This window comes from Guillardia theta (genome assembly GCF_000315625.1).
Source record: "Guillardia theta CCMP2712 unplaced genomic scaffold GUITHscaffold_43, whole genome shotgun sequence".
Taxonomy (NCBI): domain Eukaryota; class Cryptophyceae; order Pyrenomonadales; family Geminigeraceae; genus Guillardia; species Guillardia theta.
Window position 1 is genome coordinate 350879 of NW_005434631.1, and position 27290 is coordinate 378168.

The 27290-nt window shown below is 52.9% G+C and overlaps 9 protein-coding genes across 9 annotated transcripts in view; 5 read left to right on the forward strand and 4 right to left on the reverse strand.

Annotated features, from left to right (window-relative positions):
* Positions 1-897, forward strand: part of GUITHDRAFT_163700 (hypothetical protein) — a gene marked incomplete at its 3' end in the record, with an annotated part of 4403 nt that extends 3506 nt beyond the window's left edge. Inside the window, exons 21-25 of the mRNA XM_005830901.1 lie at positions 170-218; positions 332-412; positions 539-580; positions 684-770; positions 883-897. Coding sequence (XP_005830958.1) covers positions 170-218; positions 332-412; positions 539-580; positions 684-770; positions 883-897 — 274 coding nt within the window. The remainder of the gene's footprint in view (positions 1-169; positions 219-331; positions 413-538; positions 581-683; positions 771-882) is intronic.
* A 151-nt stretch (positions 898-1048) lies between these two features.
* Positions 1049-3244, reverse strand: COG4 (component of oligomeric golgi complex 4; the record flags this gene model as incomplete). The annotated part of the gene is made up of 2 exons (XM_005830902.1): positions 1049-1783; positions 1829-3244. Coding segments are annotated over 2 exons (2151 nt in total), but the record flags the coding sequence as incomplete, so codon positions are not given.
* Positions 3245-4287: 1043 nt separating this feature from the next.
* GUITHDRAFT_72601 (hypothetical protein) lies at positions 4288-5790 on the forward strand (the record flags this gene model as incomplete). The annotated part of the gene is made up of 6 exons (XM_005830903.1): positions 4288-4587; positions 4764-4940; positions 5024-5180; positions 5286-5348; positions 5499-5600; positions 5708-5790. 6 exons carry the CDS (start codon positions 4288-4290, stop codon positions 5788-5790), a joined length of 882 nt encoding a protein of 293 aa, XP_005830960.1.
* Positions 5791-5842: 52 nt separating this feature from the next.
* On the reverse strand, positions 5843-7657 carry GUITHDRAFT_140117 (hypothetical protein; the record flags this gene model as incomplete). The annotated part of the gene is made up of 8 exons (XM_005830904.1): positions 5843-5920; positions 6068-6115; positions 6208-6600; positions 6733-6842; positions 6950-7071; positions 7210-7374; positions 7422-7531; positions 7577-7657. 8 exons carry the CDS (start codon positions 7655-7657, stop codon positions 5843-5845), a joined length of 1107 nt encoding a protein of 368 aa, XP_005830961.1.
* A 1383-nt stretch (positions 7658-9040) lies between these two features.
* Positions 9041-12007, forward strand: GUITHDRAFT_72625 (hypothetical protein; the record flags this gene model as incomplete). Its single annotated transcript, XM_005830905.1, has 8 exons — positions 9041-9970; positions 10188-10646; positions 10766-10804; positions 10854-10901; positions 11472-11639; positions 11702-11809; positions 11856-11889; positions 11943-12007. The coding sequence occupies 8 exons, from the start codon at positions 9041-9043 to the stop codon at positions 12005-12007; spliced, it is 1851 nt and encodes a 616-aa protein (XP_005830962.1).
* A 1285-nt stretch (positions 12008-13292) lies between these two features.
* Positions 13293-14107, reverse strand: GUITHDRAFT_153121 (hypothetical protein; the record flags this gene model as incomplete). The annotated part of the gene is made up of 1 exon (XM_005830906.1): positions 13293-14107. A coding segment is annotated over exon 1 (716 nt), but the record flags the coding sequence as incomplete, so codon positions are not given.
* Positions 14108-15912: 1805 nt separating this feature from the next.
* Positions 15913-16074, reverse strand: GUITHDRAFT_48257 (hypothetical protein; the record flags this gene model as incomplete). The annotated part of the gene is made up of 1 exon (XM_005830907.1): positions 15913-16074. A coding segment is annotated over one exon (162 nt), but the record flags the coding sequence as incomplete, so codon positions are not given.
* A 3325-nt stretch (positions 16075-19399) lies between these two features.
* Positions 19400-23608, forward strand: GUITHDRAFT_163702 (hypothetical protein; the record flags this gene model as incomplete). Its single annotated transcript, XM_005830908.1, has 29 exons — positions 19400-19459; positions 19799-19850; positions 19895-19930; positions 19985-20040; positions 20132-20182; positions 20279-20424; positions 20556-20619; positions 20665-20728; positions 20777-20814; positions 20869-20933; positions 20991-21018; positions 21065-21103; positions 21172-21216; positions 21272-21333; positions 21378-21423; positions 21475-21555; positions 21804-21856; positions 22053-22107; positions 22376-22436; positions 22529-22593; positions 22666-22698; positions 22750-22836; positions 22896-22966; positions 23016-23076; positions 23124-23181; positions 23242-23279; positions 23330-23356; positions 23431-23463; positions 23594-23608. 29 exons carry the CDS (start codon positions 19400-19402, stop codon positions 23606-23608), a joined length of 1590 nt encoding a protein of 529 aa, XP_005830965.1.
* A 2278-nt stretch (positions 23609-25886) lies between these two features.
* GUITHDRAFT_157988 (hypothetical protein) lies at positions 25887-26971 on the forward strand (the record flags this gene model as incomplete). Its single annotated transcript, XM_005830909.1, has 2 exons — positions 25887-26786; positions 26948-26971. The coding sequence occupies 2 exons, from the start codon at positions 25887-25889 to the stop codon at positions 26969-26971; spliced, it is 924 nt and encodes a 307-aa protein (XP_005830966.1).
* Positions 26972-27290: the final 319 nt, after the last annotated feature.

The following is a 27290-nucleotide window of genomic DNA, read 5'->3' on the forward strand; positions in this document are numbered from 1 at the left end:
AGCACGAGGGGACCGATGCATGCAAGTGGGAGCAAGCAGAAGCGCGATAATGGGATTGCAGCAACGATCAAGTAGAAAGTGGGGCAGGACAGCAAGGAGGAGGAAGAGAAGGATAGGAAGGAGGAGGAAGAGAAGGACAGACCGGTCTCACTGTTTGCTTCCCTTGCAGCTTGATGTCAGCATATGCCACAGCCGGCAACATCCACAAGACGCGAGAGGTTTTTGCTATTCTCTGACCTCCACCTGCTCTTCGTCCTCCTTCGATCCCATCCTCCCCCCCTCTGCTCTCTCGCATGCCCTCCCTCTCCTACCCTCTCATTGTTTCTTGCAGGTTTTTGACAGTTGCAAGGAGAAATCTCCTGCTCTCCTCCTAGCATTCTACCACGAGCTCATACGATCCTGTCACAACGAGGTCTTGAACCTCCCCCCTTCGCTCCTCCTCCTCCTCCTCCTCCTGATCTTTGCCCCTTTCTCCCCATCCTCCTCTTCCTCCTCAATTTACGTGGACCTCCTAGTCCATGTTCTCACTCGCTCACAGGGCGACTACAAAACAGCCATCTCCTACTTAGAACAATTCGAGGTCCAACCACCCTCCCTCCTCCTCTCCCCTCCTCCTCCTCTCCTCCTCCTCCCTTCCTCCTCCTCCCCTCTTCCCTTACCTTCTCGCTCTGAGTAAGCAGCAGCGAGAGGGCGGCAAACCCATTGAGTACACCTATACTCTTCTCGCCTCCGTCTGCAACCAGGCTAACCGACCAGATCTAGCCGACAAGGTGCGAACCTGCTGCTGCTGCTGCTCCTCCTCCTCCTCCTCCTTGCGTCTCTCTCTCTCGCTCGTTCGCTCTCTACTTACGGATCCCTCACAGTATACTTCAATGTCGCAAGAAGTATCCAAGATGAATAATGCGAAATGAAGATTTTGACGTAGCACAAGCGAAATTTCATAAGGCGAGAACAAACACGCAACAAACCAACATCTCCTCCTCCTCCTCCTCCTCCTCCTTCTCCTCCTTGCTCGCTTGCCTACACCACCTCTCGGCTTCACTCCTGTTCACAGCTTGAGCGCCTGTATCCTCTCTCTACGGAAGTCACTTCTTCGCATCATCGCCTTCCTCACTTCGTCGGCCGTCAGCCTCCACATCACACTCGCTCCCCCCGACGTGTCGCCCCACCCGTAGTCGAAGATTTCCTTGGGCTCCCCGAGGTTCAGCACTAGCCCCAGCTGCGACAGCCGCGTGAACTGATCCCTCACCGTCCTCTGCGTCAGAGTCGAGCAGAAGCCCGTCAGAGCTCGCAGGTCCTTGTCGAACTGCATCGCCCCCATCGCGCTGAAGCTGCTAGGCTTCTTACCCAGCACGAGGCGCTCGAGGGGGGGGACGACGTGCTGGCTGACGATGGCGAGGACGAGCATGTCGAAGCAGGAGGAGTTGAGCTCCATGCGGAAGGGCTGCAACGTGCTCTCGAGCGTGGAGATGAGCTCGACGACGGCAGCGCTCTCGCAGAAGACAGCCTCTTGCGTCTCGTAATCCGTGCTCTGCAGCAGGTTGATAGCTGGGCTCAGGAATCTGTCCAGCAGGGCTGCGAGGCGTTCGATCGCATCGCTGAGGGACTTCGCAAGGATATGTCCAGCTGTGGCAAGCTCCGACATGCACTCCCTGGCCTTGTCCTCCTCCTTCCTCATTGCCCCGCGGTAGACTTGCTTGATCTCAGCCTCCAGCTGGTGGTGCAGTTTCCGGATGTTGTTCGCCGACACCTCGAGGTTGTTGTAGCAGGTCCCGTCGAAGATCTCCGCCACCTGCCTGCGCGACAAGCTCGCCACCTGCTCGCCTACCGTCGTCCCCGCCAGTAGGTTGGCCAGCCCTCCTGACAGCTGCATCCCTCCCGAGCGATCCGTCGCCGCCAGCATGGCCTCGAGCGCCTCTTTGTAGGTGGTGACCAGCATGCTGTGGGCGTACATGATGACGTCACCCATGGCGTTGAGGCTGGAGGTCGCCAACGCTCTGCGGGAGCACTTCTTGAGGACGAAGAAGACCTCGTCGACGAGAGCAGAGACCAGCGTCTCGTCGTCTCGCTCTCTGCTCTTGATCGCCTTCTCAACGGAGTAGCGCATGAACGTCTCCTCCAGCGCGATGTAGCCGCTGATCAGCTCAGCCTTCTTCACCTCAACGATGGTGACGCGAGGGAGCTCAAAGTGATCGTCGACATGTGGTCGCACTTGCTTGTCCCCATGCGAGGAGGGAGGAGGCGCTCGCGCCTTGGCCACCATGAACCAGTTGAACTGCTCGATACGCTGCAAGCACAGCGAGATCTCCTCGAGCAGGACGTCCAGCTCTAGAGCTACCTTCTTCTCCAGCTGCTGCTGGTCTCGATACTTCCTGACGAGCGACGCGATGTTCCTTCGACTGAAGATCAACTCCAGCACCTCCGCGATGCTCGGAGCCGCCTTCGTGTAGAGGGCAGTCACGAGCTGGGATCGAGCTTGATCCCCGAAGCTCTCCTTCACCACCTGCTCTCCTTCTGTCGTCGCGCGTGCAACGACGTCAAGGATACTAGTAAGGCACTTGGCAAAGAGCGCGACGTTCCCTCCCGTAGCTCCCAGCGCTAGTACGTTCTTGAGCTGCAGGATCTGTTCCTGAGCTCCTGCCTCGACTCTCCTCGCCAGGAACTGCGTGAGGCGCGAGATACCTTCCTCGATCAGCCCGACCTGCCCCATGAGCTTGCAGAACCTCACGACTCCCTGCTGGTCGTTGCTCTCCGTCGCTGCCTGACTTCTCTGCCTTACAATCTGCCGGAGCTCTTCTAGCGATCTCTTCAAGCTCTGCAGCGCCGCTTCCTCGGTCTTGGAGTCCTCGGGCTCCACATGGAGGTACCGCTGGATGGACGTGGCCGCGAGCTCCCAGTTCTCGTTCACCATGGCCGTCGCCACATCGTCCACACAAGTTTTCAGGCCCACAATGTCGACAGTTCGCTCCAGGGCCTTCCTCGTGTTCGCCTGCGCTGTGTCCAGGATGCGCACGCTCTCCACAACCTGCTGGACGATGTTGCTCGAGTCCTTGAGCCTCCCAGCAAGGTTGTCTGCCTCTGTCCGCAGCTCCGCCACCAGAGGACGCAGGCTCCTTTTGGACAGGATCCCACTCTCGATCTCCTCGCCATGGGCCACCAAGTTCTTGAGGCTCGAGGCGGAAAACTCAGCCTTTTCTTGCAGCTCACGCAGCTGCATCTCCATAGCAGCGATAGTCGTCATGGCGAACTCACAACAGATCGATCACAACAAGCGAAGGACCTCAGCTGTCATGCCACTCGGGATGCAGAAGTTTCAGCCCAACGAAGAGATTTGCCTGCATGGCGAGTCAGAAGGGGATCAAGAACCGGCCTGCCAAAAGCGAGTCTAGGAAGGAGATACACAAACGACATCATTTTCCACAAGTGCTGTTTCTTTTCTGTTCATGTTTGATACATGGCTGTTTCTACATCTACCTTTGACAAATGGCTGTTTCTACATCTACCTCTCACAAATGGCTGTTTCAAGCTTTAAAGGATGAAGGAGAATCCAATGAAGATACTTCCCTCCATCTTATGTCTATCCCTCTGACTTTGCTCTCTCACTCTTCTTCCTGGATTCTTCTTTCTCTCGGTCTACCTCCTGTCTCTCATCTTCCTCTTCTCCTCCTCCTCTCCCTCCCTCCCTCCCTCCCTCCCTCCTCCTCTTCTCTTCTCTCCCCCTCCCTCTCCATGTCACCGCCAGCAGCTCCAGCGAGGCGAAGAAAACCGAGAAAGAGGGCGATGATCTCAGCGATGGGATGAGGGTGATGATATGTGCTGGATGAGGGGCAGTACTGGTGTGAGCGGGGACGAGGTCCACACTTTGCCGGCATGCGGGGTTGGGGGCGGATCGGGGAGCTTGGGAGGAAGATGGCAGGAACGAGTAGCGAGATCAGGGAGAGCAGAGGAGAGGAGGAGGGAGACCAAGAAGCAGCGGCGCGGGTGGCCGATGGGCTTGACAGGCTGATGAAGCTCATGGAGGACGAGGGGAGGGAGCAGGTGCAGGAAATGGCCGAGGACGTCAGGAGGGAATGTTGGGAGAAGCTGGAGAATGGCGGGGGATGGCCGAATGTGGGGTGGAGGGAGGCTTACGTCTTTGCACTGCTCGTCCTCGCGGACACTTGCATGCACAAGTACAAGCGAGCTGGGCAGGAGGAGAAGGACGGAAGCCTTCCGCGAGCAGCTCTCCAGCATTTGGACTTCGCGCTGATCATGGGAGGCAACAACGTCTACTCCATAGCTAACGACATGATCAACAAGATCGAGAGCGATGAGAGCGTCAGCCTTAAGAGCTCTGCGCAACCAGCAAGTGAAGAGGAGGAAGGACACTGTTTCGTGCAGGAAACGCTCCCCAGGCATGCCCCGCAGATTCAGGAGGAGAGAGCAGTGAAGAGGGTGGCGAGCATCTCGGTCAAAGACTTTAAGCAAGAGTTCTTCAAGAAGGATCTCCCCGTCATCATCACCGGCGTCATGGATGGTTGGCCCGCCTTGAGGTTGTGGAGAGACCTGAGGTATCTCAGAGACAAGTTTGGCCATCGAACTGTCCCGGTGCGGGCATGCCTCCCCTCCTCCCCTCCTCCCCTCCTCCCCTCCTCCCTCCTCCCTCCTCCCTCCTCCCTCCTCCCCTCCTCCCCTCCTCCCCTCCTCCCCTCCTCCCCTCCCCTCCCCTCCTCCCCTCCCCTCCTCCTCCCCTCCTCCCCTGCCAGAAGAGTGACCCGCTGCAGGTCGAGCTTGGAAGGATAGCAGGAGGACAGAAGCTGGACGGGTGGCGAGAGGAGGCGATGCTCATGGAGAGGCTGATTAGCGAGTACCTGATCCCCTCCAACATTGCCTGTCTCAAGGAGCAGTCGATGGACGACAAGGACGTGGCGTACCTTGCTCAGCATGCTCTCTTCGATCAGGTGACTTGCCAGCCGTTGCTCCCCTCCTCTCCCAGCTGGGGCCTCAGCACAAGCCCGGCACAAGACTGACATGCCTGGTGCAGCTCACACAGCTCCAGAAGGACTTCGAGGTGCCGGAATACTGCGAGTGCGGGGCAGTGGAGGGGATGAACGCGTGGCTGGGGACAGCAGGGACTGTGACGCCGCTGCATCACGACTCGGCAGACAACATTCTTGCTCAAGCCGTGGGATACAAATACAGTGAGGAGAGGAGACGCAAGGAGGGGAGGGAGAGGGGGAAGCATTGCCGGGATGGAAGGAGATGAGAGGAGGAGGAGTCGATGATGACATTCATATATTGATCAGTTCGCTTGTACCACCCACAAGAGACTCGAAATCTCTACGTCAACAAGTCAGGGAGGCAATCCCGTAGCTAGCACTGTATGTGAACTGAAGACTCTCGACAGGGGAGATAGCATTGGCTTGCAAGGCAACATAAGTCCCGTGAGTTCTTGTTCTCCTGTTGATTCTCTTCCTCGCCTCGTCCACTCCCTCCTCCTCTGCCCCTTACGCCTCAAGTTGCTTTGACTGTCCCCGGGCAGGTCAACTGCGAATTTCCGGATTTCGATCGCTTCCCGCTCCTGCAGCAGGCGAACTACGAAGAGGCTATCTTGAGACCTGGTGAAGGAAAACGGGAAGGAGGGAGGGAGAGAGTTGGATGGGATCGGAGGAAAGGAGGAGGGAGAGGGGCCGTCGAGTCTGATCGCTGAGCCTGACGGCGTTGGCAGGGGACATGCTGTTCATCCCCTCGAAGCACTGGCACTACGTGCGGTCTCTGACGCCGTCCTTCTCCGTCAACTTCTGGTTCTAGACGAGCAGAGAGAAGGAGGAGGACAAGGACGAGGAGGAGGGCAACTGAAAACTCATGACCTTCTCCTCTTCCTGTTGGAGCGCTTCTTGCCAATGGGGTCCAGGATTTCTTCCACTAGATCGACACCAACCTGTAAAGCACAAATGAAGGAAAGAACTTGACAGGTGGAGAGGAGGAGGAGACAGAAGGTGAGCGGGAATGAAACAGAGAATGCAAAGAGGAAAGGAGGGCCAGTGCGAGGAGGAAAAGGAACAAAAGGGTGAGGGAGCTTTCTAACCTCAGGATCCATCGGAACATCAAAAATGACAATCTCCTCATCGTTGACCTGCATGATATGAGAAAGAGGAGGAGGAAGATACAGGAGGAGCAGGAGAATGAAGGAGGGAGAGGCTAGGAGGAAGAACGACAGTGAGGTACCTTGTAGTTCATCGCCTCTTCGAGAGTCACGTGTCCTCCCTCTCGCACTCCTCCCCTCCTTCGCCTTCCCCTCGTCATGATGGAGCCCAGGGAGGAGGATGGTCGAGCGATCGCGTCCATAGCCGTCAAACTCCCGATCGTCAACATCCCTCGGAGCGCAAACCTCGCGGCAGTGAGGAGGAAGCCGTCAAAGAGAGGAGGAGGAGGGGGAGAAGCGACTCGCTTGTCATCCCTCCGCAACCACGATAGCGAGGCGACATCCATGCTGTGCCGTCTCACCTCCCCCGGCGTTGTGAGAGCTCCGATGCCCGCGTAGAGGAGGAGGTAAGTCAGGTTGGTGTGCTCCTCCTCCCGTGATGCTCGCATGATGTTCCAAAAGTCAAGGACGGGAACCTGCCAAGAGAACGAGGAGGATGTGAGGACACGCGAGCTCGGGCGGGGGCGAGAGCAGGGACGAAGGATTCAGACGAAGGATAGGAAGGGCAGGATCAGAGGAAGGCAGGGCAAGAGGAGGGAGTGGGGCACCTGCTCGAGGATAGAGATGACTATATCCTGAACGAAGAACGAAGACTGGCTGGCGCCCCTACTCCCTCCTCGCAACATCAGACGCGAGAGTTGGCCGACTGTGTTGGTGACTGTGGAGAGAAAGAAGAGAGGAAAAATTCTATTGACATGACTCCAAGTCACTGAAAGCCAAGTCAGCCTCAAACCCACGCTGCCTCCTGAACCTCCTCGACTTCACCTCCTTGTTTCTGCATCATCGCAGGCCACGCGAGGTTCCTTGCAAGAATCGGATGCAGTGCCATGCAGACACCAAAGCCAACGGCAGAGGCAACACAGTTACTTGTACTTCCTTCCATCAGTCTGAAAGTTGCCAACATCACGTCATCAGATGTGCCATCATGCTCAAAACCTCTCCCTCCTCCCTCCTCCCTCCTCCCTCCTCTGGCCCTCGTTCTTTCCTCCTCTCTAGAACCTCTTGGCCGGCTCGACTTGGCTCACCTTGGCAGGACCTGAGCAAGAGGAAGGGGAACACGGACTGTCTTGATGACGTTCTTCTCTCGGATCGGTCGACCTCTCTTGTCCAACAGCTCCACAGCTGTTGTCCTCAAGCTCTCCAGATGACCGTCATGTCGCAGAGCCAGGTTGAGGTTGCGCAGCGGGTACCTGGCACACCTCTCAGCCTTTGACCTGTACCAGCTCCGCCCTCTTACGTCGCCATGCTGGCGATGCCGAACGCCAAGGTCCCTCGCGCGAGGCGAGAGGCGCCGCCTGCGAGAGCCTTCGAGCACCAGGGGGGATCTTGGTCGCACTCCTCGCTATGCTGATCGAGAATTCACCCAAGGGAGGCGAGCAGCAGGGACCTCACCAGACGAAGAGACTTCGCGCTGTGAGAGCTCAACAGCAGAAAGAATAAGCACAAGACGCTTGTCCTTGTGAGACAAGCCATCTGGAGGAGGAGTCTTTACGATGGACGACCAACAGAGATCAGCTACCAAGAAAACAAACAAATCAGATCAGAGTTCATCATGTCTGTGTTTGCCTGCCTGCCTGCCTGCCTGCCTGCCTGCCTGCTCATTTCATCAATCTTTTCGTCCGAAAGATGGAGGAGCAACCCTTGAGCCATTGGCAACCTTCCCTCCTCATTCTTCCTCACTCAAGCCATCTGGGAACAACTTTCTGAGATCCCTCTCTCGATGTTGTCTGATACAGGCACTGCTCTCGCATCGGGATCCTCACCATCCTCTTCCTCTAGCCTCTCAGCGCTGCCTCCTCCCTTCTTTCCCGCATTTCTCCCTCCTGCACATCATCACCGCCTTCTAGTATCTGCTCAGGTCAGAGCAGATACTAGAGTGACCTCGCCCTTCACTTCTCGCTCCTCCTCCTCTGCCGCCATCCCCTTGCACGTTCACGCTTAAATCTCGAAACATTTCCGCATGAGCAGGTATGAGGGGGATGAGTCGCACTGGTGCCGGGCCCGGGCCCGGGCCCGGATGTCAGGCCCGCCGGCCACCCACACTGAGTCTGTGAGAGCCGGGTGACGCGCCCGTGTTCTGGATTTTCCATGGAAGGGGTTGTCGTGTAGGGGTGGGTGGTACTGGAAAAGGGGTGATAATAAGTGTTTGAGGGGTGGGGTATTCCAGACGGGTATATGTTGGAAAGAGGGGGTGGTGTATTTACCTTGCTGCACAAAGGGGTGACTCCGAGCAGAGGTGTTGGGAAAACATGGGGGGTGGTGATCATAGGAGGGGTGATGAGTAGGAGGTGATAGGGGTATTCTGAAACGAGGTAGGGTAGTGCCTTGCTGGCATGTTGTCCAAAAAAAAAGGGGGAGAGTTGATAAATTCAACATTTGTGTGTAGAGGTTAAATTATAAGGTAAAAAATTGATATTTTCAGATTAAATTTTAAACAATATTGAAGATCAACGTGTCCAAACCCTCTTTCGGAAAAATCATCCAATCAGATGGAGCGAAATGCACGCTCAGGTTAGGATGTAGTGAAGGTGGCAGGTGGGCGAAGTCAGAGCAGAGCAGAGTCGGTGTAGATGAAGCTCGAGCATCGAGAAGATCCCAAGGCGTGAGATCTTGGCAGAGGGCATGTTCGCACTGGCCTTGAGAACACTGGGAGATATTGAAACTGCTTCTTACTTCTCTTGCCTCCCCTTACTTCCTCTTCCCTCTCCCGCCCTTCCCCCTTCAATGTGGCAGACAAAAGTTTTCTCACATGATCGTAACAGGTGTCCCAGGGATAGGAGTTGTTGGTTTGACCAGGAGCGGAGGGCCCAGCCGAAGTGAAGAGCTTGGTTGAATCATTGAACTTCAGTCAAGACCATGCCTTCGCGTGGAGCTCTGGCGCTGCGGACAGCTGCTGTGTTGCTCTTGGCTCTGCAGACCGCGCACTCCAGACCTCTGGTGAGGAACGTGAAGGACCACAACGAGTACAAGAAGCTCTTGAAACATCACGCGGAGGTCACTGGCCTCCCTGTGATTGTCGACTTCTACAGTGATGGTTGTGGACCCTGCCGGATGGTAGCGCCGGTCTTCAAGCAGATGGCGGAGCAGTACAAGGACAAGGCGGTGTTCGCTAAGGTCGACATCAACAGGAACTACCAGACGGCCTCTGCAGAGCAGATCCGGAGCATGCCGACCTTCAAGCTCTTCCTCTTCGGGAAGAAGCGCGACGAGTTTTCCGGAGCGGACACGCAGAGGTTGAACACCATGACGCAGCAGCTGATCCGTGAGTCCGAAGCTAAGAACATCGAGGTCACGTTCGAGGCGCTCAAGTCCTTCTACCAGGAGCATGCGCCCGAGAAGATGATGGAGATGGACGACAAGAAGCTCCAGGACATCCTGGACAAGGCCGGCAAGGGAGGAGGGCCAGGGCATTACGGTCTTGTCAAGGCTCTCAAGCAAAAGTACAAGGGGAAGGCCCCCAAGACTCGTCCTCGAGCCGTCCCCAAGCAAGAGACGGCCGCGGAGAAGCCTGCGAGCCCTCCGTCTCCCCGAGGAGGAGCGAGCAAGCAAGAGGCCAACAAGCCCAATCTTCACCTAGCCACGGTGGAGCAGCTTGAGAAGGAGTTGTCTAAGAGGAGAGAGGAGGAGGCAGCGAAGAAAGCTGAGGCAGAGGAGGACGATGACGACACTCCTTCCTTCCCTATCTACGACCGCAAGAACAGAAGCGACGTTGAGAACGTCGTCATCATCGGCTCAGGACCAGCGGGTCTGTCTGCTGCCATCTACGCGTCACGAGCAGGCCTAAAGGTGCTCCCGCCCTCCTCTGCTGCTCTTGTTCAGCACTCCTTCCCTCCCCTTCTCCCTCCCTCCCCTTCTCCCATCTCCCCTCCCTCCCTTTCGTCGTCATACTCCACCTCCCCTTCCCTCTCCTTCCCATCCCCCTTCCAATCTAAAACCTCATCTTTACCCCCTCCCCCTCCTTCCCTCCTTCTCTGCTGTGTTGACAGCTGACCAAGAGTGGCAGCCTGTGCTCGTGGCTCCTCCGATGGGCGGGCAGCTGCAAGGGAAGGGAGTCGGAGTTGAGAACTACCCCGGAGTCAACGACACGACTGGACCGAACCTAGTGCACGGCATGCAGGAGCAGGCAGCTCACTTCGGGACGGTCTTCCTGCAGGAGCTGGTGGTATCCGTCGACCTCTCCTCCCGTCCATTCCGCGTGCGGACCAACGAGACTGAAGTGAAGGCAAACGCGATGATCATGGCGACTGGCGCCGACTCGAGGTGGCTTGGGGTGCCAGGGGAGTACGAGCACAGGGGAGGAGGAGTGTCTTCATGCGCCACGTGCGATGGCTTCTTGTTCGCAGATCAGGATGTAGTGGTAATCGGTGGAGGCGATACCGCCATGGAGGACGCGCTGGTGCTCGCAAGGACCTCGAAGACTGTCACTGTCATCCATCGCCGAGACAAGTTCCGAGCATCCAAGGTCAAGATGTCTTCCCTTTCCCCCTCCCTCCCTCCCCTCCCTCCCCTCCCTTCCCTCTCCCTCTCCCTCGTTTCCTCCCCTTCTCACCGTAGTTGTTGCGTCCTGACGTCACCGGCTAGGTGCTTGCCGAGCGGGTGTTGTCGCATGAAAAGATCAAGGTAATGAGGATTGAGAGGTGAAAGAGGAGAAGGATGACAAGTGTTTCAGGTTGTGTGGGACACCGAAGTCATCGAATTCATCGGCAAGAGAGTTCGCGTGATGCCCAACGGCCTGACAGTGAGGAATTTCGAGGGCTGCGATCGTGATTGACCTGCAAATTCAGGTCGAGATCGGCGAAGACGGAAACCCAGTGTTGGAGGTAACGAACATCTTACTCTCCTCTCCTCTCCTCCCCTCGCATGTCATGCTCTACTCTACTCTACTCTACTCTACTCTACTCTACTCTGCTCTACTCTGCTCTACTCGCTTCTTCAGTCCCTCTTCTCCCCTGCTATCGTTTCCTCTCTTTCTGTTCAGGAATGTTGAACTCAATGTGGCTATCTAACGCTTGTCAACTAAGGACTTCTCGAAGCTCCGGGTGAAAGAAGTTCAGAAGCGACTGGACGCTGCAGGTTTCGAGTGCTGAGCGTGAGGAGGAGGAGGGTGAGGCTTATGCAGGGATCAGCTACGCGGGCGTCAAGGACAAGGAGGCGCTCGTGAAGATTCTCACTGATGCCTACAAGGATGCAGCCAAAGGTGAGGGGGAGGAGGGAGGTGACAATGGGAGGAAATGACGGACCTTCAGCGGGCAACGGGGAGGACGATGCAGTTGTGACGGTAGAGGAGAAGTCGATCTTGTCCAAGGTGAAGAAATGGGAAGTGGAAGCTTCGCGATTGACAAGCGAGCAGATCAAGATGAAGAACAAGAAGACTGGAGAAGAGTCCCTGTTCCCTTGCACTGCTGCCTTTGTGGCCATTGGACACGATCCAAACACCAAGTTTGTTCAAGGGCAGGTGAGGAGGAGGAGGAGGAGGAGGAGGAGGAGGAGTGTTTGGGCATCTAAGGCTGCTATCAGGTTGACATGGACTCCAACGGTTACATCAAAGTGGTTGCGGGCAGCACGCGGACGAGCGTGGAGGGCTTGTTTGCAGCTGGGGATGTAGCTGACCACGTCTATCGTCAGGTACCTCGAGCAGACTCTCTACTTGTCCCGCTGACTTGAGATGCAGGCTGTGACGTCAGCAGGAACAGGAGCCATGGCCGGTAAGACTCCTGCCCCCCCCCCCCCCCCCGTGCTTGTCTTACCCTCCATGCAGCGCTGGACGCCGAGCGGTGGCTGAGCGAGCAAGGATTCTGCAGTGCAGCAGCAGCAGCAGCATGATGGAAGCGAGGGAGGGATGGGGAGAAGAAGGACTGGATGTTGTAAAGGCGATCATTAACAACGTAACCCCCAGCCCCCTTCCCTCTCGCCCCTACACCTTCACGTCCCCCACGCTGACATGCCAACCTTGCGACGAGGTCCTGCCGTCTCCCACTGCTCCTCCGGGTTTGACGACCAGCTTGACGTTGTCGCGTGCGGGTCTCCCCAGCCACTCACGTCGCCCCCCCACGCCCCCCCGACCCCCAGCTGCTCCCCACTTGCCATGCCCTCGCGACTACTCGCGCTGATCGCAGGCTTCCTCGCCCCCCACGCGTTGCGCACATGCGGCTCGGGCTTCGGGTCAGCGGATCCTCGGAGGTGCGAGGGCAGGTGATCCATCAGGGTCGTCTTGGGGGCCAAGCGCTGATCCTCAGACGCGCTCAAGCCGGGGGGCTGCGAGGAGAGAGGCTGCTCTCCTCTCCTCTCGACCTCCCCAGCGCTTCCTGCCGCCTGCATTCTCTTTCTCTGAGCCTCTCGGATGTAGAAGGCGTGAGAAGCCTCATACTGCTCCTGGCGGAAGAGCTGCCGAGCCAGCTCCTCGTCCTTTCTCTCCTGCTCGAGACGCGCTAGCCTCTCTCGCTCCTCCTGGCTCATACCAGACAAGGCAGCAGCCGGGGGGTATGCCTCACGTGACAGCTCCGGGTCACGAGAATCGCTCGCCCAGTAGTTGTTTGCTGTCACTCTCGCCATGTTCCATGGGTTGGTGGGAGGAGGAGGCGGCGGGGGGGTCGCACGAGCCTCTTGAGTGGGCCAACTGCTCCGTCCAGGTTCGGCCCCTTGTTGCTTCATCTGATCTTCATACTGCTGCATCAGATCCGACGCGTTGATCCTCAAGGGGCCTGTGGACGCGACAGTGTTTCCTTGCAGAGCCGTTCGCGCGGCGTCGGCATCCTCGTAGCGAACAAAGTTGACGAAGGCGCTTGAAGAGTCAGGCAGGATGTTGATCGGGGGCACACCATGAGTCCTGTTGTTACACAGCTCCCCGAAGCGTTCGAAAGCAGCTTTGAATTCAACCTGATCCACAACTTCAATGTGAACATTCCCAACCCACAGGCCGAAGAAGTGGAATCGACTCTTGTTCCAGGGAAGCTTGCTGGGCGGCAGCTCGCTGCGTAGAGGAATGGGGACGGGAGGGAAGGCATTTTTTTGAGCGTCCCCTTTCGACCTGCCTTTCTTCTTCTTGGTACCCACTGCCTCCCAGTCATCGTCATCTTGAGAAAGGCCTTTGATCGAACCTCCCCTCGAGCTCGTTTGCGAGTCATCTTCACTCTGCTTGTCATCCTCGTAACTCCTGGAGGATTGAGCTCCAATGTTTGTTTCCATCGGCGGCGCGTACTGCGGAACATGTTGCGGAGCCGCTTGAGACAGCAACGATTCTTCATCACCATCCTGCACCTCCCTGAGGAAACAGTTCACAACGACACCGTTCTTGATTTTCTTTCTGTCGAGAGTGTCATTCAGCTCTATCATCTGGCCCTGGAACACCAGCCTCTGTGCAGCAACTGGGATCCCTGTCAACTCTTTGATCTTCATTCGAAATTGCTTCCCCGTGTCTTGCGGGCTCAGTCCCACAACCACCTCCCGGTCATCTGTGAATTTCACTTTCACCTGCACCACACTCGGCTTCTCCGCCTTTGGAGGGGAGGTCGAATTCGGATCTCCTTGCTGTGCCTGCCCAGGGACCTTCGCGGCGGAGGTGATCGGGAAGTCAGAAGAGTTGGCGGCATACGGGGGGTTCATCGATGAAGCCGTCGGGACCTTGAAGGCGGAATTCCAAGAAGACCCTTGCCCTTCGCTTTGGGCCTGCATGTTCCAACTGTCTGCGCCAATGTTTCCCCACACCGAGTTGTTGCCCTGTCTGCTGAACACCTGGTCACTGCTGATGCCTCCCAGCCCGCCTCCCCACAGTGCGCCAGGGTCACCACTCGCGAAGCCTCCCTGAAACCCTGAGTTTGAGCCCCAGATGTCTTGAGGTTGCCCGTTGCCCCACATGTTGCCTTGGGCCGCTCCAACATTTCCGCCCTGATTGGGTTGAGGGTAATTGTTGACTGGCTGAGCTGACGCTTGGACCGAATTGGAGTTGCTGCCCCATGCTGACTTCGTCTGGCTGATGGATGGAAGTGACGCCCCGGTCGCTGGCAGAACGAATTCCTTGACCGGTGCTCGACAATGAGGACAGAGGACGCCTTCTGTTGCCTGGAAAACTGCCCGTTTCTTCAAGTTGGTAATGCATTCTGTGCAGAACTGATGGCCACATGGTTTTAAACAGGCATTGGCAAGGTCCTCGTAACAGATTGTACACACGTTATCCTCATCACCTTCGAAATCAAGGTTGAGCATGGATTCAAGGTCTCTCGAGACTATAGTATCCATCGTGGTCGCTCCTGTATCCCAATTTGAAGGCACGGTTGCCGTATCCATGGCACTTGCTTCAGCAGTACTAGCCTGGCTTGCTCCCATTGGATCAAACATGTCACCCAAATTGCTGATCGCGTTCCAAGAATTATCAGCATCTGCCTGTTTCCATTGATCCACAAGGTCTGAATCCTCTCTTCTCATTCCTTCACGCCCAGGAACGCTAGCAAATGCTGGCTTAATGTTGTTTGGTGGACCGCTTCCCCAAGCAGATACCGCTGGAGCAGGCGGCTCCATATTCCTGGAGTAGCTCTGACCAGCTGAAGTTCCCAGAGTAGCAGCGATCCTCTTGTCCAGTTCAAGCTCTCCACGAGGCTGCATACAAGGCTTTGCTTCCATCCGAACGTTTCCAATGTATGTATGGTGCTGACTCAGCAGAGTGTCTGCAGCCTTCTTCTCATGGAAGGTAACGAACGCAAATCCTCTGTATGAACCGTCACGCTCTTTGAGAACCTCGACGTCAGCTACAGCTCCAAACTAACGTAAAACATCAGAAAATTGAACAGGGCGTCTTTACATGTACCTGGGAAAAATGTGCTCTAAGCTCGTCATGGTCTTTGTCTGCAGTCCCACCAATGAAAACTTTTCTTCCGCCAAATGGGGCCTTGCCATTGTCCACTGGAGCATGCCTCGGCGAATACTGGTTGTCAAAAGCACCAAATTCTTCACGATTGGTTGATTTCTTGCTGCCTTTCTTTTTGGTTTTAACTTCCTCAAAACCTTCTAGATCTTGTTTAGAGGGCTGCAAACACACGTCAACAAACAAAGTAATTAAATCAAGCACAGATTTACAATGTCGAATGAAGGTAATTGCCTCTCATGGATGGCTTTGTTGTTAAATTCGTATTTCAATGGTCCAAACGCATTAATCAGACGAAAATCATCCTCTTGAGAATCGTTGTCATCGGAATCATTGTCTGAACCATCCTCGGGTTCGACTTTGCTCGTCACAACACTCGGGGGTTTCTGACTGACTGATTTTCCTTTCTGATTGTGGATAGCGGTGCCCTTCGTCTGTTCGGGAGCGATCTTCTTCTTTGCTTCAGGCTCTTGTTTCACCTTGACTTTCTTGACATTTTCATCGATTTCTTTTTCTTTCTTGATGGTCTCTGCCTTTGCCTTCGCTTTCTGTATAGAGTCAACCAACTGTGGCAACAATAATCAGTACAGCAAGAATACAACAAACAAATCTGACCTGCAACGCCTTCCGAGGTAGATATCCACATCTGTCCAACGCCTCTGCGGCTTCAAGAAGCCCCACACCACCCCTTTTCATCACCGCATCGACTTCCTCGTCAGTGACTATGGCGACAAGTTCTTCAGTGTCTGCGGACATTCCAAGATCGGAAGGTGTTTGCTCTGGTTCCACCACCTGATGAACATTATATCAGACTTCACATCAACTATTTGAAAGGGAAGCTGACCTTGATTTTACCATTCTTCTTCTCCATGTACTCGAATCTTACTTTTTCTATTCGTAAATGTTGCTTTAAACAATATGAATCCATTAATTTTTGCATCGCTGTGCTTGGTTTGACTTTGAAGCTTACATCACGGCATTTTTCAAGTTTTACACTGATTGTTATGTTTTCTGTAGCAACTGCGCCTTCTTTCACCTGTAAATTCATCATCAGAGGTCCAGAGACACTTGGCAGCACCATTACCTCAACAGTCAAATACACTAAGCCATCGTCGATCGCTGCAGAAGGAACACATTCACGCCAACCCCTGTTATCAGAATCCTTTTTGAAAGTGAACGTGGCCTCTTTTCTACAAATAGCTGCTGCTTTCTGATCTGGAGTCTTTCTTAGTGTGAAAGTAAATGTGACCTGAGTATAGTCAAACCTCTTATATGTCTGCGTCAAAATGCTTCTATATACCTGCATTTCAAAGCCAGGATCCGCATGAAGAGCATGTCCAGCATCTAAATACGCTGCCATGAATCCTGCTTCGGAACCTTGCGTCTTTGCCTTGTAGAATCTAACACTCCAAGGCACACCACCAGCATAAAATGGTGGACTGCGAAGCTGATGTTCGTCTGAGGTGTTCTGTGGGTTGGCAAGTGCCAGACAGCATACTCCGTCCGCAACATGTTCTTCAATATCGCACCAGGCCCAAACCCTTTCTTGCTGCACCACATCGAGGCCTGCAAGTTGAGCTGGTAGCGACTTTCGTAAACGCTCTAAATAAAGTGTTGCCGCTTCGCACTTTCTATGCAACATTTCGATTCTATGAACAAGATCATCGTACCTGGAGATATCCATATGGGTCAAAAGAAATTAAGGAAGTGTGCGAAACTTACAAAGGCTGGCATCTGCCAACGTCTAATGATGCATCCAACTTTTCAAGGACGTCACGTGGGGTTCCAGTCATAAGCTTGTCCGCAACTTCACAGCGCTTCTTGATAACTTCCTCATTTTCTCCTTCAACATTCATTTGTGACGTAAGCTTCAATAACGAAGTGGCTTGCATATAGGTAGGATGGGTATGTGCTCTGAGTGCTATAAACTCATCTCTGACTTTTCTTGACGCAAATGGCTTCCAAATATTGAGGACCTGGTCTTCTTCTGTCTTGAATGCCCTGTGTATTTGTAGGAGCCTCTTGAAGGCATTCTTGACCGATTGGAGAGTGGTAGGATCTGCAGTACAATCCGCAATCAAAGCATGCAGCAAATCTTGAGTTGACGTGATGGGGGTTTTCACTTGTGACTTTTCAAAAACTTTCACGGGGACACTTCGTTCACTGTTACTTTCAGACTTCACGGGTTTGTTTTCCTTTTCCGGTCGCTTCCTTTTATCTCTTTGTCGTATATGCTGAGCTGATACTTTTGCCTTGTTACACCGTGGACAAGGATAACCCTTGTACTGTCCCTTTGCAATCCCTACAGTAATGTCAATACGCAAGTTGCGATCCACAGCAAACACTGACCTTGTTGCCGACAATACTTCTCTTTGCAATGCACATGTAGTGAGACCGGTCCACAAGCACCACAGTCGGCTTCAATGAGATCTTCCTCACAAATATCACACGGATTCTTGCAGATGGGACAAGGTTGTAGAGCCATTAGTGCCAACTGTGTATTGAAATAGAGTCAATGTATGAACAATAAGTAAACACAATCCTGTCATCAGAAAAGATGGAGCAAGTCGAAGATGGAAAAGAGGGTGCGGTGGCAAATCAAATGGAGCCAAGATGACGTTAGATCGCACGACATTTTTCCTCGCTAGAGAATGCTCACACCGATATCAAGGCTGTTCAATCTCAAAACTCAAACAAATACAATGTTGAGTTGTATCAAATGACACGTGGAAACAAAATACAAAATCATTTCTCCAATGAACAAATATCGAGTACCAGTAAATCCTCTGATGCCAAATCCACTAATTCGTCTACGCATTCTATCTAGGTCATCCCCTAAGTCAAGACGCCTCCAAAAAACAAGGATGTGCTAATGCCCAAGGTTTAACCCAAAACAAGATTATACTCCATTTGACACGTCAGCCCCCCATGAGTTTGCATCGTTCAACGATGCGCTTTCCATCATCTTCATTATGCTTGACCCATTTCCATTTCCCTGATTCTCGATTTCTAATGGAAAGATTATCCTCCACCTACAGCTCCTTGTTCATCCTCATTTCCAAATAGTTCGCATCCCCCCCTAGCATCTCAACACGCATGTCGCAAGAGGAACCTTCTCAGCTCGATCTACCAGCCATGGTTATATCTCAGTCCTCCTTCTTCTTCCGACCTAACCTCCTCATCCGCCTCCGCCATTCCCGCCCACAGCACGCCCGCTCTCTTGGCGGCTGACCTTCAGCTTCCCGAGGAGGGTGTTTGACCAATACCCTTGGACCCACCCCCTCCCTCCTCTTAATCCTGTAATGATCTTGTTAATCCATCCAACAACAACCTTGAGGCACTGTGAACACCAAAATCCGGGTAATTAGGGGGTACAGGGGTGGTATTAATCTATGATTTCTGGCTCTTGTTTTGTGTTTATGATTTGTTTACCCCACCCACCCCTGTATAACAACACTATAGATAACCCCACCGATTATTGAACTACTTGGACACGCTCTTGCAAACTACCCCTACCATGATGGATCTAATCGTATCAGGGGGTAGACATGGGAGAGACGGTTCGAAGTCTGAACAACTCCTCCTGGGGGGGTAGGGTACCCATGTGTCAAAAGGCTCTATCAAAGAGGGGTAGGGGTGACAAAGAGGGGGTAGATAGTCCCCTTACAAAGGAGATTTTAACGAGGGGTCCAATATGAACTTGAGGGTTACAATAGACTGGGGTCATATGAAAGCAGGGGTACGAAGATAGGTGGGGTGGGGTGAAACAGACTTTGATGGGGTAGTACCCCTGACCCCGAAACTTTCAAAACAGACATATACTTGAGTAAACATTTGACTAATTCATTCCTACCTGGTTGAAAACTGCCAAAATGACAAAAAATTCAAATATTTCATTATAGTTTCAAAATATCGAACAATATTACACAGAGGCATCCCAACTCTAATCAAGTTGAGTGACATATTTAGTCTATCAGAAGTGAGCTCACACGTGCAAAGTCTGACGTTGAGTAAAAACTGTCAGTCTACCTACTAGCCTTATGAGCCTCTGGTTCACTCCGGCGAACCCCCGGGTGGGCCCGGTGGGCCCGGCACCCGGGGCGCGGGGACGCCGCCAGGGTGTGAGTGGACTCGGATGTACCCACCATAAGAACCTAGAGAGAATAATGGGTCAAAATGGGGGGTGGGTAAACAGCGGTAAGGTTTGTGGCTGCCGAATGGGCGGGAGCAGAGGAAGACGGGAGTGATCAGGGGAGATGTGCAAATGAGAGAAAATGTCGCAGAGCCAGAAGAAAAAATGAAGAAAGCAGCATAAAAGTATGCAGATCAGAACATGTGTGAACAGATCAAAATTGAAAATGTCGAGCATGTCCGACAGTGGAAGTCAAAATGGCACAGGGAATCTTGAAACCGGAATCGTAAGGATTCAGGGTAGACGAAGAAAAAGTGAGATTTGATATGATTTAGTAAGTTAGATGAAGAAGAGGTATGGTTTAGGAATAGACACAATCAATGAGAGAGAAGCGAAAGGCAATGAAGACCAAGTACATGGCGCGTAGAGTCATTCGGAGATGTTGGATCAGTGAGCCAAAGAGGAAGGGGGGGGGATTTAGAAAAGGACTGTAGAGGTATTGGAGCTTTGAGTCTCAAAGCTCTTTGGTATTGCTTTGCAGCAGGGGTTCAGCAAGAATCGTAGATGACAACACTCCTTCTGTACCTCCCCCTGTATCCCAAAAGCTCACTTGCATTCTGAGCAGGCAATGGCCAACTTTCTAGCCGATCTGCAGTCGTTTCTTCCTGTCCCTCCAGGTACGAGACTCCCAGGTCTTAGCAATCTTCTGACAGGATAAAAGGAACCTTCAGCGACCCTCCTCCAAAAAGGGACGAAGGTGAACAACTTTCGATTTTTTTGCATCTGAGGGGTCCATGGCATTCTGGTTCAGATCGATACAATGCTGCCGATCGAGCCAAGCAATCTGAAGAAATCAAAGGCGAAAATGTGCGAATGTTTGTGATTGTTTTTCTTGCTGTATTCAAATAATCAAGGCTCAATTGAGTGTCTCCGACATAATTTTGTTTCACATACACAGGGCGAAGACATGAACGAAGCAGAGCCAAAGACAGATGCGCCAGCTGAACCGGTATAGACAAACTATTGATCGGAGATTTTGAGACTGCACTTCAAATGATCAAATTCAAGAACGAATTTTGTGAAGCGCTCTGAAACGTTTACTTAGCAACCTGTCAGAAGTCAGATGACGAAGCCACTAGCTCCTATCGAAGCTGGTGAAGAATTTGATCAAAGACATGAGGAAAATGTAAACATGAAGAATGTAGGTGTCGAGGAATGTGATTTGTGCGGACGTTGGAAGAGTAAATGCCGGTGAGCATGCACTTGGAATGGTTCACAGTTGCTCATTTATTTTAAGAATGTGTGCTGCTCTATTCTGTGAGCAATGCAGGTTTTCGAAGGAAGGAAGGAATTACATTGTAATTCTTATGAAACTTTTCCAGCATGCGTGAAGCTATTCGAATGTCGCACGTAAGGAGGGGAACAGTGATCTGCGGCCAGTGCACTGTATTTGAAACCGTTTGACATCGAAGATTATTGAATGTTTTCAAGGTGATGCTAGAGAAAGTTCCGACTGCACGAATTGTGCCACCATCCATTCCAGACGTTAGTATTGGTAAGGAATCAAATTGCGATAAAGGAAGTCCTCGCTGATTCTCCTCAGGTCCCTCAATGGTCACCGACAAGCGATGGAAGCATGACGTAAAACCATAGTACCTTCTCCAATTGCATCACTAACCTCTCTCCGACTGACAGATCCTTAAAAGCTCCCTCAAAATGCCTTCACGTCCACCACCTGCTTTCATTTCTCTGGTTCCAAGGTCACAAGTTTGCTTTTTGAACTTGTTTTGGTAGTAATCGTTTGCTCCTGTGTACAGGAACAAGGAAAAGGAGTTTTCGCCTGAGGTGAATCTAATTCTTTTGCCTGATTTCCTTTTTGAAAATTCTCCAGGACCTCGACAATGATTTCAAGTACCAAAATCTGTTCGAGGTTGATTTTTTTCGCCTCACGACGATGAGATATAAGCGCTTGATCGTGTTTTGATATGGGTATACAAGGTTTTGTTCTCACCGGATCTCCACCTTCTATCGGCAATGTTTGAGGTGCTACATTTCTGCTTTGGCCATGTCCATTGTACATGCTTGACGACTGGAACAGGTGATGCCGGAAGATGAGGAGGGCGACGAGCTCTTGGCTGCCGTTCTCCGATTAGTGGATAGGTAACGAACGGCTTTACATAGTATTTCCCAATCATTCAATCCAGATCCGGAAGAACTGAACAGATCATGAAAGCTTGTGTGGAGATGGAGGTAACCTCAGGACACTTGTTACAGAAATCAAAAGGTTCAAACTTTTTGTAGGTGGCGAACACTTTAGATGCTACGACCATGTTTAGAAGGAACAATATGTCATTGCGTATCTTGAAGATGCACATGTCCAAGGTTACAACAGCATCTGAGAAGCTAAATGATTGAACTTCATATACAGATTGGAAATACTTTTCTCCAAGAATGCTTGCGGCCTCTCATTTCAAGGTTGGGTTGGTTTGATAATACGATGCATTGTATTTTGACTCCTTCTTGAAACAAAAGATTCCGAGATGAAGTCGAGAAAAGAAGACTTTCTGGTAAACTCGATTCTGGACCTGAAGTGTCTTCTGGACGATTTTAATTTGCTCACTATAACCCAGGTTGTAGCTTTGAGATTGATCCATCGTTATCTACACCGTCAGACAATCTTCAGGTATGCCTTTCAGGATTTCTGTTGAACAAGAATCCTTATCAGAGTATTCAGTACAATCTCAAGGATTTGACCTTCTACGCTGGATCTGTAGTGGAGGAAATCAAGAAGAGATCACCGCAAAATCTTGGAAAGAACATGGCAATAACTCAGTAGATGCACACGGCGGCCTGGTCTGACATCATTCTCTTGTTTGTAGACGTGCATTTTTGCGCAACTACGACTACTGTCAGAAGCACGATTTCCAAATTCGGGTATTCATATGAGACTATCCCAGTGAATCAACTTAACCTAAGTGGCTTGCAGGCCATCGAGTTGTTGCAGGACTGTTCTTCTCCAAATTTATCTGTCAGGGTATCATGAAGTATGATCACAACGCAACTCGCTAAGAGTGTGATAGCACTCCATGAGCCTCACAAGCATGGGATACTGGATCAATATCCTGACAAACTTCTTTCCAGATCACTCAAGTTGCTGGTGCTCCTCTTTATTTTGAGTATGGGCAATCTGATGACGTGTCAGGCGGATGCAATCAAGATGCTTGCATTGAATGAACGTTTTGCTGCCGACTCTTCCATGGCAGGTGAATAAGCCATGGCAGGCTGGGATGATTGCAACGACTGGAATTCATTTTGTTGCAGCTCTGAATTTTTTCATCGATTCAAATTCCAAAAGGTTTTTCTTGTGATACATTTGAGACGTTCTCATCGTTGAGTACACAGCATGCGTCAGCTTTTAATGTCAATTTCTGGATCCAAGGCATTTGATCATTTGCACTGCTTGAGACTTGCTGAAAGTGATTTGACTGGAAGGATGATGCGTGGGAGCATTCTGACCCCAAGAAGGTGACGACTGTCGTCGAATGCAAGGCGTCTCTGAAAGGCATTATCTGTTAGGTCATGGTGTATAGCAAAGATGTGCCAGATCTGCTCCGCTTGATTGTCAACAAGATGGAGATCATAGAGAGGCATGCATACCTTCAGGTACATTTTACTGCTGTGTGCACTGGATGCACTGGATGGCTCATGCAGTTGTCTTGCAGGAGCAGCAGCATGAAGAACTTCGAGGATCGTTTCTCCGATTACGAGTGAACTCGATCTGCTTGATTGCCCAGTCCTGAAACCCTCCAGGCTGCTGTAGCCGACTTGACATACTCTGCAAGTTACTCGAGTGGTATCGGTTCGAGATATGGCACAGCTGCTGCGGCACCGCTTCCCTATGAGGTTGATGGATTGTTTCGAAATCTCCATGCAATGAAACTTCTATGCAGACGGATGAGGGAGATTGGAACAACGGATATGGACAGTATGAAGTTGGCGCTGGTCAAGGTGGGTTTCTTCCTGCCTCGCCGGTTGGTGCATGTCTGCAGTGAGCTGGTGATGTTGCAGAGAACAACTGGAATAGCGCAGCAGAGGCAGCAATGCAGGTGTGAAGGATCTTTCCTCATGCACATGTTTGTGATTGACTTGCTTCAAGGGTATCTCTACGCCGCCAAAGACGCAGGTGAATAGACAGACAGACAAACAGATCTGGGGGAGGGGGCTGAAGTGAATGGCTGTGACTTATTCCGTTTGAAGGAACTCGGACCAAACGCAGAATTCATCAAGACGGTACTTTGATTTTGCTGTGAATAGATAAGAGAAGGGAAGAGAAGTGGGTCAGGGGATGAAGGGGTCAGGGGGTCAGGGGGTGGGGAAGGCTCATTGCCGATTGTCCTACGAATTCTGACTTATTTGGAAGGTGCCCACTGCGTGATAGACTGAGTGAATGAGTGAGAAAGCAACAGTCAGTAAGCAACAGGCTGTAGACTGACAGCGATGCGAACTAGCGACAGACTTATGACACTTCAGCGTTAACTGATCAACGTTCAGACCTTCATAAAAATAAACAAACTTTCGAAGCTCAGAATGCAATCGCTGCTGCCTCTTACTTACTTTCCACCTCATCCTGCGCTTCACAGCCATGGGCATCTTTGCATTGGCTCGCAACAATCATGCAGCAAAGCAGCGAAGGAATTGAGCGATTGTTGAGAGTATATGATGGCTGGGCACATGCTTCGCTTCAATGCTGTTTGGTATCGAGAGACACGTAATGAAACGCGAAGATTAGGCCAATGACAACGATGCCGAAGTAGTTGATGAAGGTTACGAGGGATCCCTCGTCTAGCATGCTCCCTTCAAATCAGAATCAGCTAGAGAATAAAGTAAAAGTAAAGAATGTGAGGTCGATATAAACCCTATTACTATGCGTCAGTGTTTGTTCGTAGAATCATCCCTGCCACATCGCTCTTGATCTTCCCTCGTCCTGCTACTTCGTCTTCCACTGCATCCTCTCTACTATATCCTCAAGGTCGTCGTCTCACTCTTAGTTCCTCTCTCAAGCTGACTCTCCTTCCCTCCTCTTCATCTCCCTCTCTGCTTCGAGCATCGATCTAAGGAACATGCCGTCCCCACCAGTCCGTTATGCACCGTTATGGTCGTTATCGAGCTGCTGACCGTTACGTGACCGCTTCAACGTGTCGGTCAGAGCGGGGATGAGGTAAAGGAGCAATGGCGACAAGGGAGTGACGATGGGGTGATCAGACGAGCTTGTGGGTAGGGTGGTGGAAACATTACAGGGTGGTGAGTATCGGGGTGGGTATATTCAGTACGGGGTTGTCGCGGAAATTTGGTGGTGGGGAGATAGGTAGGGTACTTGCTCATCTGGGTGGAGACTTGGGGGTCCTGAAAATGGACGGGTGGGGATTCCAATCTCTCAGTGGCTAGGTGGCTAGGTGGCTAGGTGGCTAGGTGGGTGTTGAGGGGTAGGGTGGTATGCTCGCAGGGTAAGATGGCGAAGGTGGGATCCATGTCGCGGGCGCTGAAGGCGGCGAGAGCAGCCGGCATGCTAGCGAGAGCAGAAGGAGAAGACCCGGCGACTCATGCTCAAGCTCCTCCCTCCTCCCTTCCCTCCCAACCTTCCATGTCCTCCTCGCTACCTCTCCCAGGCTCTGCTCAACCCTCCTCCAGTCCTCCGCCTCTTACTTTCCCTCTCGCTGGTCCCTCATCATTCTCCGCACAGGCTGAGATGCAGGGCACTGCAGGCGCACAGACATTGTCGCAGCTCTCATGCAACATGCCCCCGCCTGCTCTCTCGCCCACATCCGGCCATGGTCAGCATGCCCGTGCATCAGCACAGTCGGCCGCCTCTTCATCCGACAAGGATGCGAGCCACACCCATCTCCCTTCTGCTCATGCCGGTTATGCTTGTTCTGGCTCTGGAACTCTTCCCAGCGGAAGATCGACAGGAGCCTGGAATCCGAAGCCGAGTTCGCAAGGGATGCAAGAGAAGGGAGGTGTTGTGGGGCAGTCAAACCATGCCAGTCAGGATTTCGATGTTCTTAAGATGGATTCTTTAGACTCAGTTGAACTTCTATGTAGAAAAGACTCCAAAGACAGGCTCGAGAATGTCTTGGACAATATACCGGGCTATGAAATTATCTCCAAGGCTGACAGGTATCTTGAAGACGAGAGCGTTCTAGACCACATCACAGGCTACGAGGTGAATGTTTGTACAGACACTCTAGTTGCTGGTTGCGCTCACTCCTTGCCAGGTGATCGAACCTCCCATGAGGACAGGCTTCTTGCTGCCAGATGTCAACGACGGTATAAAGCCCGATGGACTGATGAGACCAGACATGAAACACGAGAGCTCGGACTGTATGATGGCAGAGGAGGAGGAGCAGGGGGAGCAAGAGGAAGGAGACGAAGATGATGAGGAGGAAGGAGCAGCCAACGATGATACGTGTGTGAACTGTGCACAGCCGAGCTTCGCCTGCCAGGGGAACATCTGCAGTCAGGAGCACTCGGTGACGGCGGACGTGATCTTCGAAGGGATTGAGACCGAGCGCAAGTACGGCGAGTACTTTTGTGAGGTAGCTTACATGCGGAGGATGGAGATGGAAGCGAAGCGCATCGCCATGTCCATCATCTCCGATCCTCTTCGGTTCTCCCAGGCCGTCCCGTCGGCAACGATCCTCGCCTATGACGCGCACATGACCCTCCACCGACCTGAGGAAGGTGACCATCACCCTGAGCGACCTCACCGCATCGCCGCCATGTACCAGCACCTCCTCGACGCCGGCATCGCGCGTCGGTGCACGCAGATCAAAGGGAGGGAGTGCACGGAGGAGGAGGTGCTGATGGTTCACTCGCTGCAGCACTGGCAGCAAGTGCACACGTCCTCCGCCGGAGTCGCCCGCGGCTGCTGCACGCAGATCGGGGCTGACACCTACTGCAACGAGTTCTCCGCCCTGTGCGCGCGCATGGCGACGGGGACGGTCGCTGAGGTCTGCAGGAGAGTTTTGAGAGGAGAAGCAGCCAACGGGGCGGCGCTGGTGCGACCTCCCGGCCATCACGCAGAGCACGAGACGATCATGGGATTTTGCTTCTTCAACTACGTGGCTGTGGCTGCGGAGATTGCGAAGCGAGAGTTCGGCCTGCAACGAGTTCTGATCCTAGACTGGGATGTCCATCACGGGAATGGAACTCAGAGCATGTTCTTCAAGGACCCCTCCGTGCTCTACATCTCCCTCCACCGCTACGAGGACGGGAACTTCTACCCGGGAACAGGAGGAGCGCATGAAGTCGGTGTGGGAGCAGGCAGAGGCTTCAACATCAACATCCCCTGGCCGCATGATGAGGTTGGAGACGCCGAGTACCTCATGGCCTTCGAGAGCATCGTCATGCCTGTCGCTCGCTCGTTCAACCCTGAGCTCGTCCTCGTTTCCGCTGGCTTCGACGCTGCTGACGGCGACCCGCTAGGAGGATGTTCAGTGACGCCCTACGGGTACGCGATGATGACCAACATGCTGCGAGGGCTGGCGGGAGGGAAGGTGGTGGTGGCGCTTGAGGGAGGATACAACCTGCGATCCATCGCTAACTCCATGGAGGGAGTGATCCGAGTGCTGCTGGGAGAGGCTCCTCCTCCTCCCATGCAGCCGGAGAACGGAGCGAAAGAGGGAGGGAGCAGCAGCGTTCCTCTCTCGATAATCGAGTGCATCGACAACGTGCTCGAGATTCAGGCGCCTCTCTGGCCGGCTCTCTCCCTCGCCAGCCGAGTCTCCACCCCCAAGCCTGAGCTGCTCGAGCGAGGGGGGGGCAGACGTTCGCTCTCCTCCGGACGATTGCCCTCCCTCCGCGAGTGGTTGTCAAGTAGCCCCGGGAAGCAGCTGGGACGCAGGTGAAGTAGCTTGTTCCGCTCGCCTCTCCCTTCCTCGGCTCCTCTACCCCGTCTCTCCTCCTTCGTTGTGCTCTTCTCTCTCCATCTTTCGTACTTCAGACTCCTTGCATGCGAGGGAATCAGAGGAGGAATGACTTGCGCTAACAGCGGCATCTGGTGGTGGCACGTCAGAAGGCGGATGAAGTCAGGAAGCCGCTCTCAATCTTCGGGTACACTC